This window comes from Passer domesticus, chromosome Z (genome assembly GCF_036417665.1).
Source record: "Passer domesticus isolate bPasDom1 chromosome Z, bPasDom1.hap1, whole genome shotgun sequence".
Lineage (NCBI taxonomy): Eukaryota > Metazoa > Chordata > Aves > Passeriformes > Passeridae > Passer > Passer domesticus.
Genome location: NC_087512.1, coordinates 29,076,977 through 29,086,413, shown reverse-complemented (window position 1 = coordinate 29,086,413; position 9,437 = coordinate 29,076,977). Strand labels below are relative to the sequence as shown.

At 41.1% G+C, this 9,437-nt stretch overlaps 1 protein-coding gene across 2 annotated transcripts; it reads left to right on the top strand.

Annotated features, from left to right (window-relative positions):
• Window positions 1-1,036: 1,036 nt before the first annotated feature.
• Window positions 1,037-7,800, top strand: LOC135290398 (relaxin-3-like). 2 transcript variants are annotated; one of them, XR_010353175.1, is made up of 4 exons: window positions 1,037-1,826; window positions 2,052-2,188; window positions 2,686-2,776; window positions 7,096-7,236. XR_010353175.1 is itself a non-coding variant. In XM_064404301.1 (2 exons), the coding sequence occupies exons 1-2, from the start codon at window positions 4,784-4,786 to the stop codon at window positions 7,461-7,463; spliced, it is 585 nt and encodes a 194-aa protein (XP_064260371.1). In that variant the 3' UTR covers window positions 7,464-7,800. The 2 variants fall into 2 exon arrangements, 1 of the variants encoding a protein (XP_064260371.1); XM_064404301.1 differs by lacking the exons at window positions 1,037-1,826; window positions 2,052-2,188; window positions 2,686-2,776 and adding an exon at window positions 4,784-5,000 and having other exon boundaries at window positions 7,096-7,800.
• The last annotated feature ends 1,637 nt before the right edge of the window (window positions 7,801-9,437 follow it).

Here is a 9,437-nt window from a genome sequence, read left to right as displayed (position 1 = left end):
ATTGTTTCTGATTGGAAATATTGTTCAGAAACAGATTATTTTGTGTTTTGGATGGAAATTCTTGTAGCATTAATCTAATTGTGGAATGAAAAACAAATGCTCAAGAAACATCCAAAAATTAATTAAGCCAAAGTCTCTATTGACAATTTGTTGATTTAAAAATTAAATTCCAGCTGGAGATAATGCCCCAAATATGATTTTGAAGACTACTTAACTAAACGTAGAATATTGCTACAACAAAACAGCCAAATATATAATGAAACAAAAGCTTCTCAACGCAGAAGAAATTAATAGCACAGTTTCCACAGTCTGACTTCTGAAAGTGCATTAACTTCTGCATTCAGGCACTTCTGTAATCGGTTCTGTCCCCTGCATGTTAACAATGCATACAGTCTGTAAGTGATCTCAAATGTGATGTGTTTTAATGGTCAGTGTAATAACATGAACACAAGTACTCCACTTTCTTGTTTTGCTTTGAATTACAGAGCGTTTGCTATGTTTCCTCCAAGTTCTGAAGTCCACCTTCCTTTAATTTTAAAGAATAATTTTATGTTTTGATATCTGTCATCTATTGATACTTTCTTATCTGTGTGCTTGTGACAGATTCCTGACTATGAAGTTTGATCAAAAGCCAGTGTTAAAGGGCCAAATCATGGTCCAGGTAGCAGTTTTAGGGGATAATAGGGTAGGTACATATTAATAAAAAATTGTTTTAATTTTTTTTGCTCCCAAAATTTGAACTTTGATTAATAACGTTAGTCTATTGCAAGACTCCACACAAAAATGTGACAGAAATGGGGTAAGTTTCATCTAGTATTACACAGTATCAGTGAAATTTACCAAATTTATTAAGGAAAAGGCTCTAAGCAAGATGGTCTAAGCCAGAAATAGATTTAGATGGGCTACATAGAATATGCCAAAAATCATCAAGCAGTTAAGGGTTATTCACCTTTATTGTCCTTATTTTTTACTGTTTGCTTTGCTTTTGTTTTTTGAGAAATGCATGGTTTTGTTTTGTAAATGCTTGTTCTTTGTTGCAGAATTCTACTGGCAGTAGAATAACTGCCAGTGTACTAATCAAAATGCTTGCACGTGCTGTGCACAGTCATATCTGTGACATAGTGAAAGATACAGAATAATTGAATGGTATAATTTCCTTCAGAGGACAGTGAAAGAAAACAGGGGCTTAGTAGTGACAAGGTTTACTTTGGGGAAATACATATTCACAGCACAAGTTGCCCATATTCATCATATTTGTTATATAAATAAATAAAGCGCCTAAAACATCCTGCTCCTTTCTGTAATTTGTGCTCAACTGGCCTCAGCTGTTAGACTTACTTTAATATATCACAACAATTGCCTTTGTTTCCGTGAATCACTGGGGAAAAAAAGGAGAGCAGTTCCAGGGGGAGCCTGTTCTGGCCTGAAGGCACTACTCTTACCATTCTTAATTCTAATGGTTTCTTCTGGTTATTTTGTCTGATAGCCATATATTCTGAATCAGTATCATTTGGAGCAGGATTGTTCTGGAAAAGGGAGAAGTCAGTCCTGATTAGGATGCCAAAATTAAGCTGTTTGTGTTCTAATTATAGGTGTGAACCCAAGGAAGTGCCTGCCACAAGTGCTTCCACTTCACTCTTATCTGGTTGTGATAATATATATGAGCACTGAGGAGAAACAAGCAAAATTGCTTTGGAGAGTGCAGGTTGGGCCTTACAATACGGAATTCCTTACAATAAGGAAAGTTGAAAATCATGGCCCCTTCCTACATGCTTTGGAGTTATTGATGACTGCATATCGCTGGTTTTAAAAGAAGGGGAAAGCACGTATGTGGATGTATACAAACAAGATTATTTCTGCATTATTATTTATTTTCTTAATCAGCCTTGCACTTCATTATGCAAAAATGCATGGATTTCTTAACTTTTTCAATTATGAGCTTTCTTAAGATTGAACTGTTTTCTAAACTGCACAATCCTCTAATGAAGGCAACTGGATAATGCTCATGCTTGGTCATCAATTGATGCTGTGATATTTCCCATTTGTTGCAGAATCCTGTATGGTACTAAGCAAACTTTAGAAATGCTGTAAATTCATGTTTGGACAGCTTTCAACAACGAAGTTGTCTTTGCAGAAGTGAATTGCATGAATTTGAAATTAAGTCTCTGGAAAATGTCTAATGAAATCAGTAAGTTTTTGTCTTACTGCTGATTTTCTTTGTCTGACATTTGTGAGTGATGGGAATAAGAGTTTAATTTAAGATATTCAAGGCTGCTGAGATATTGTTAAAGGATATTTTTTATTTAGCCCCCAGTTTTCATGAAATCTCCTTTACCTTCTATAAACTTTGCTATTGCTCAACATATTATTTAATAATTTAGTACAAGGAGAGAAGTAGTACAATTATCTTTAGCTTTTTTTAAGAAATTAAAAGATAAAAAATACTTGCATTGAGCCAGTACACTGGATGTACTTGCCTTGAAACATCCTATAGATAATTAATGGAAATTAGTTTCTTTGCTCTGCTATTGTTTTTTCTTCTTTATAAAACAAACAGTAGGAAGTTATATAGTTACTTCAGATTTGTTAAATTTATATTATTAATCTTCTTCTGCATGTTTTGTTTTGAATAATAGTTTTGCTAGTCACTCAGGAGGTACTATCCTCATTGCCTTGTCCTGGCAGTGCTTTTTCACATTACTACAGATTTTCAGACACTGAAAACAAATCTGTTGTCTGGAAGACTACATAAAGTCCATGCAGAAGTCCACCTGATGTGAGTATTTTCAGAAAAAGTCCATGAGACCAACAAAACCAAGGTACTGCTCTCAAAATTCAAGTTGCGATCACCCCTGCACAACTTCTGTTTGTAACAGTATAGTAGGTAAGACTTCAGCTGAGGGAGGAACAGATCGAGGTTTTGTTCTTCAGGAATTTCAGATTAGCAGACTCCACTTCTGCAGATTACACCCTAGCAACATTCTGGATGATGGTGCCTACTGTTGTAGAGGTACCACTGTTTAAACACTTAAGACTGGACCAAAAAGAAAACTGTCTGGGTTTTGGTTGGAGATTATTTTAATTTTTAATTTGGCTGGGTAGATTTAAATTTTTTTGGTGGTTGGTATTGGTCTGTGGTTTGGATTTGTGCTGAACACATGGTTAATAATAGAGAGATGTTTTTGTTATTGCTGAACAGGTAAGAGCCAAGGCCCTTTCTGCTTTAGTACTGCCACACTAGTGAGGGGACTGTGGGTGCTTGTGAGGAGATACAGCCAGGACAGTTGACTCAAAATGACTAAAGGGATATCATGCTGGTGGTATATGAAGTGGGGGGAAATGGAAGAAGGAAAAAGGAGGGTACCTCTGAAGCCATGGCATTTGTCTTCCCATGATGGCTGAATACCTGTTTGCCCACAGGAAGCACTTGAATCAATTCCTATTTTTCTTTTTTTGTTTGTTTTTTTTTTTTTCCTTTTGCTTTCCCTGTTAAACTGCCATGACTTTTCTCACTTTTCTAAGTCTTTCCCCAGTGCACAAATGAGCAAGTGACTGTGTGGAACTTGGTGGCCGGCTAGGGTTAAACACAACAACTTTGCTCACTATTTTAGCCCTCCACAGCCTTGTTCTAGATCCAGCTCAGTGTAAAACATCCAAGTCCTCCTTGAAGAAGAGACTGGATCCTGTAACTTCTCTGCCAGCACAAGTGAACCATACACCTTTGTACACTACTCTGTAGATGTATTTCTTCTCTGTGCTCTCCTTCTAGATTGAGTTTTGAAGGTTTTTTTTTATATGCCAACAATACTCAAGGGATTGAAAGCATACCCTTCATGTGAAAGGATCTACAGACAACAACTTCGAAGTATTTTAAGAGAGATTAACTTTTCTTCACAGAAGAACCAGAACCTCGTATAAAAGGTGACAGCAACCACTTCTTGTCCTATTGTACTAGGGGAAAAAAAACCAAAAAACCAAGGAAGCCAACAAACAAATCCAGAAGTGAAGTTTACTTTCACAGAGTGCAGAGTTCTGCATGGAGTCCAAAGACCACCACCCTTGTCAGCAACAGCCTGCTGAGCCCTATTCAGGAGACACACAGATGTGGAGCTCCAAATCTCTAGGATGCCCACACTGGAGCCAGAGTATCTCTGACACTTGGATACCTATGGCTACCACTGAACTCAGGCCTCCTGTACAACAAACCTGAGAGGAATCCAGGCTTTGAAATCCCCCTTCGAGTATCCACAGCTGAAGTACTTCCTTAGAAGTGCATTTCTTTTACTTCACTTGTTTCTGTCTTTTTATGTCAGGCAACAGTTTTAGGACACAGAGGTAGTTATGGAAAAACAATGGAAAAACAGTCGAAATTAAGTTTTTCAGGTTTTCAAAGCAATACGAAAGGGCATCGGCAGTGCTATCTGGCCGCAAACAGGAACAGCTGAGGCCCAGACCCGGCCGAGGCCCAGGCCCGGCGTGTCCCGGGCAGGTGTGGGCCGGGAGCCCGAAGGTGAGGCACGGCGGCGTGAAGAGCCGCGACAGCGAGCAAGGGCAGAAAGGGACGAAGGCGCTGCCCGAGGGCTCCTCGACGGCTGTTCCAGGCACAGGGACCGCCCGGCGGCAGACGACAGCCCCGGCACTGGGGAAGGGGAGGGGGCTCGGGGCCAGGGCCGGGGCGGTGACTCAGCGCCTCCCGCAGCGCATAAAAGGCGAGCGGCGGGGCTGGGCTGGACGCCGCGGTCGGGGGCGTTGTGGCGGCCGTCGGGTGTGCTGGGACGGCGCGATGGGGATGGCCAAGCTGCGAGTGCTGTGCGCCGCCGTGGCACTGCTGAGTGCGGCGCGGCCGGGGCAGCCCGGCGCCGTGCTGCCCGCGGGCGAGGGGGACGGCTACGGGGTGAAGCTGTGCGGCCGCGAGTTCATCCGCGCCGTCATCTTCACCTGCGGCGGGTCCCGCTGGAAGCGGCTCTCCCTGCTGGCGGTGGAGCCGGCGCCCGCGGCCGGTGAGTGTCCCAGGAGCGAGCCCGAGGGGCAGGCGGCTGTCGGGGCGCTTCGCTCGCTGCCGAGCGACGGCCTGCGAGGAGGGATGGAGAGCACGGGAGGGAAAGGGCGAGGGCGGGCGCTGCGCGGCGCCTCTCGCTCCCCCGCCCTGAGCCGCTGAGGGAAGGTCCCCGTCCCTCTCTGGCTTTCCCTCTAGATCCTAGTTGGCATTTCCGAGACTTTTGGAAGGACGCCCTGAGCTTCAGAGTCGGTATTTGCCTTTCAAAGGAAAGGCAAATAATGCTGGGGCGTTATTTGCCGGGATAATCCGCAAAGTTTTTGGTCAGTTCGGGGATGCCGCGCCGCTGCGCAGGGCTGCCGGCTGCAGAGGAGCTTCTGCTATAAAATCCCACAAAATCACACTTCTCCCCTCTCTTGGCCATGTGGGGACGCCTGGTGCGCCCTGGGGAGCGGTGGGGAATGCCTGTCGCTATGGCTTCCCTCCCTTCCCAAGGCTCCGCGGTTCCTGGGGCGGCGGAACGGAGCGGGGTTCCTGCCGGCGTTTCCCTGCCGGCCGGGAGCCCTGGCGCCGCGCTGCCCTCAGAGCTCCCGGGACGTGGGATCGCGCGCGATGGCATCACTGCTGCTTCTCTGAACCAGAGAGTTGGCACGCTGGGGAGCACGGGCTCTGGTGCTCCGGGTTACAGTCTCCGGGCTGTGCTCTCAAACCGCGGTAAATGTAACAGCAATTTTAAGGGATTGCTCTAATTTATGTTGATATTTGGATACTGAAAAAGAACGTTTTTTAAAAGGACAAAAATTGTAATTTTGGGTAAAACGTGCAATGGAAGAGATTTTTTTTTCTGATTAAACACACTGCAGTGAAATAACCTAAGACTTCAGGCAGCTAATGAAGCCAGTTTTCTGGGAATATTTGCACGGTTTTTTCTCCCAACAGGTTGAGTAAAAGATAAAAGTAACCTTTGTAATTATAACAAATCACTTACACACAGGCTCTGTGGGGATTATGTCCTTTCCCAGCAAATTTTGCTTTCCTTTTTGTTAACAGCAGCTTCTGAGAACAACAGTCACTAAGGAGCCTCCACTATGCTGCATGATATCTAACTAGAAGACTTCTTCACCCCAAAAGATTTTTATTAAATGGCAATCAATGTCTAATTACTAAAGTAGCTACAGCTACTTTTATTTTTGCACATACTCAGACAGCTGTTCTATCTGAAAATTAGGTTCTGTATACTAATTAGCCATATTTAAGTAAATAAAAAGTTGCTGGATATTCTCACGTTCTTTCAGCTTTCTGAAACAAAAAAATAACTGTATTAACAGCGTTAAGATCACAAGACAAAGACTTGGTTTGGATTCTTTTAAAATTAAGACTTGAAGAAGCTGTTTTTCTTCACATTGGCTGAAGTAAGCAATGTCACTTGCCTTGCAGAAGTAAATTTAAGAGAAACTGTGTAAGGTGAAAGGAAGTAGGACTGTATTTTTGAGAACACTAGTCAGTGAGATGAAGCATGTCATAAGTGAATTCTGCAAGCCCCTGATATGCCTTGAGAAATGAAAAAAATGAGAGGAAAGCATCAGTTAAAAATAGCTGTAGAAGAATGCAATCTAGGAATCAGTTTGCATAGAATCCTTGCTTATTTAGTCCTTCCTACGTTTGTTCTTCACATGATGCTACTGTGTATGATTGTGCACAGGAGAAGAGGGGTCTGATCTAATTCATCCAAAACAAGACACAGCTCTGTGGTGTTTTTGGGTACATGCCTTTACAACAAAATTCTGGTTCTGTGGAAAAATTGAGACTTCTCCATCAAAAACACTGCAGTTGTGACAGGATGCCTTTACTTCAGTTGCAGTTGTTTCTGTGTGCTCTGCATGTCTAACAGGAGGTATTGACTTTAAAACATAGATTCTGCTAAAAGTAAGCTACAAGTAAGTAATGGTGTGGAGACTCTCAAGTACTGACAGTTATCCTGCATAATAGTGTTTCCCTTATTGCTAACTGAATGGGTTTTGTTGCTGTTTCTTAGAGCTGTGTAATCCTTTTGATGCTCCTGCAGTCTGAATTTAAGATAAGTCTTCTCTTTAAAACAGATTCTGCGCAAACAGCAAGTAACAAACTACTGGGAAGCTTCAACCTGCAATCAGTTTTGGATCCTGAAGTGGAGCAGCTGCAGAGAAGCAGCCCATTTCTTGGATGGGAGACGTTTAAGGACTTGTACAGTTTAAATTACTATAATGAATATGTACCTGTGGCAGGTGACTTAAAAAAACTTGTTCACCAGGTAGAGGAAGCTGTTCAGAAGGACAGGGGGGGAACAGGAAATGCAAATCCTGTGGAATCAAGCAGCTACCTTTGGGCCAGGTATCCCAGAAGAAAACGGGAGTCTCTGGGCTTGGCAGGAATGTGTTGCAAATGGGGCTGTACAAAAGCTGAAATTAGTACTATATGCAGAGTTTAAAATCTTCTCTACACTTATGCATGAAATCAGTGTTTGTTGCAGTGTTACTTGATTGATTACTTAATGGAGGAAGAAAACTTCTGCTGTATTTTATCTTGTCTATATGTGCCAGTCAATATAGCTGGTTTTCTTTAAAAAAAACCCAAAACCAACAAAACAAACAAAACATAAATGTAATTGCAATGAGTATGTTTTGCTGCAGTAACTTCTAATCTATATTTTTTACTAAGTCTTTTCATTTTAATGTTGAGCCTTTACACTTACATTACGAATGTATTATATCTTTGTAACACTTTAAGAATAACTTCAATATTTCAATAAAATGTAATTATACTAAGTGTTGCCAAATTATTGTTCCTCTGACAAAATAATTAATATAGAATCATAGAATGCCTTTTATTGAAAGGGACCTTAAAGATCACCTAGTTCCATCCCCCCTGACACAGGCAGAAATACCTTCTCCTGGATGAAGTTGTTCAGAGCCCCATTCAACCTTGGCCTTTAATACTGCCAGGGATGAGGCATCCGCAGCTTCTCTGGGCAATCTGTTCCAGTCTCACCTCACGGGGAGCAATTTCTTCCTCAATATCTAGCCTAAATTCTCCCTCTTTTAGTTTGAACCCCTTATTTCTACTGCTACTAAGTTTCTAATAAAAAGTCCCACCAGCTTCCTTGTAACATCCAACAATATTAAAATGGGATTCATGGTACAAAGCTGTAGAGAAAGTGTCAAGTGAGAGTTCAATTGGCAAAATATTCTAACTCAGGTTGCTGATTATTTTGACCACGTTTTCCATTTTCTTGTAATTGCAGAAATTTTTTTATGCAGTATTATCTTTATAGCAACTTTACTGCAACACAAGAGCAGCCTGCATTTTTTTTTATTTATGTCTAGGCTTAAATAGTTAGAGTTTTAACACTTCAGTCATTCCTTGTTTACTTCCCCATTTTTTCAGTACTGCTGCTGAGTGAGAGTGCTGGATGTGCATCAAGTAACTTGTTGTACAGACACTCAGACATCTTTCTGTGTGTTCTTAAAGTCTTCTAGTGTACACTAATTCAGATGTACTTCTAAGTTGCTAATTGCCTCTGTATTTATGAATAGCTGATTTATTCCTTGTAGTTTCTAATCCTTTTGCCTTCCTCCATGATTTTCTCAGCTGTAAAAAAGTTGTATTTCAAGCAATATGGTTCATGAGGTGAGAGTTTTGGTTTTCCTGACCTCTGTAATCCTCAAGGTAACTTAACTTTGTAGCAGTAGTTGACTCAGAGTATGCTTCAGGGCTTAGGCTGTGCAGTTGATGCCTTTTGCTTTGTTCTTCAAATTATCTTTTGACAAGTATTCCTTAATTAGAAGAGTGCTCTCTGCAATTATTGTGTAATTTTTTTTTTTATTCCTTAAGATATTACTGTTATTGCAGCAATTAGGCATCTATTGATTTTTTTTTTTTTTTTTAAGACATGTTTAATTCAGTAAAGATTGGGCAGAATGGACATTCACTATGAATGCTGTTATCTTCCACATGAAAAGAACCATCTCTGCTGTCCTGGTAATAATATTTGTGAAGAAATGAGTCATCTTCTTAAACATCTTAGTTATAGTGACTTGAAATGCTTTTTTGCCACTCTGAGTGGAAACAGCAACTGTGCAACATTCTGCTATAGTTTTGGGTGGGTTTGTTTTTGCAACAGATTAGCTAAATGTCTACAATTAGCTTCCAGCAACGTTTCTGTTAGTTTTGGGTTTTGATTAGAATTTCCTAGAAGATTACAGGAGGAGTTTGAGGGGAAGTATTCCTTATTTTTGAGCAGTTTTAAGAATTTTTGGAGTTAAGATTACTTAGTAGTAAGGTTAGGAATAAGAGGTATATAGAATCCCTATGAAAAGCCAAATGAAAATTCCATGCGAGGAGAAAGTGAAAATTATCCTGTATGCATTTGTCTTGCTAGAAAACTGTCTCCCAAACTTTTAAA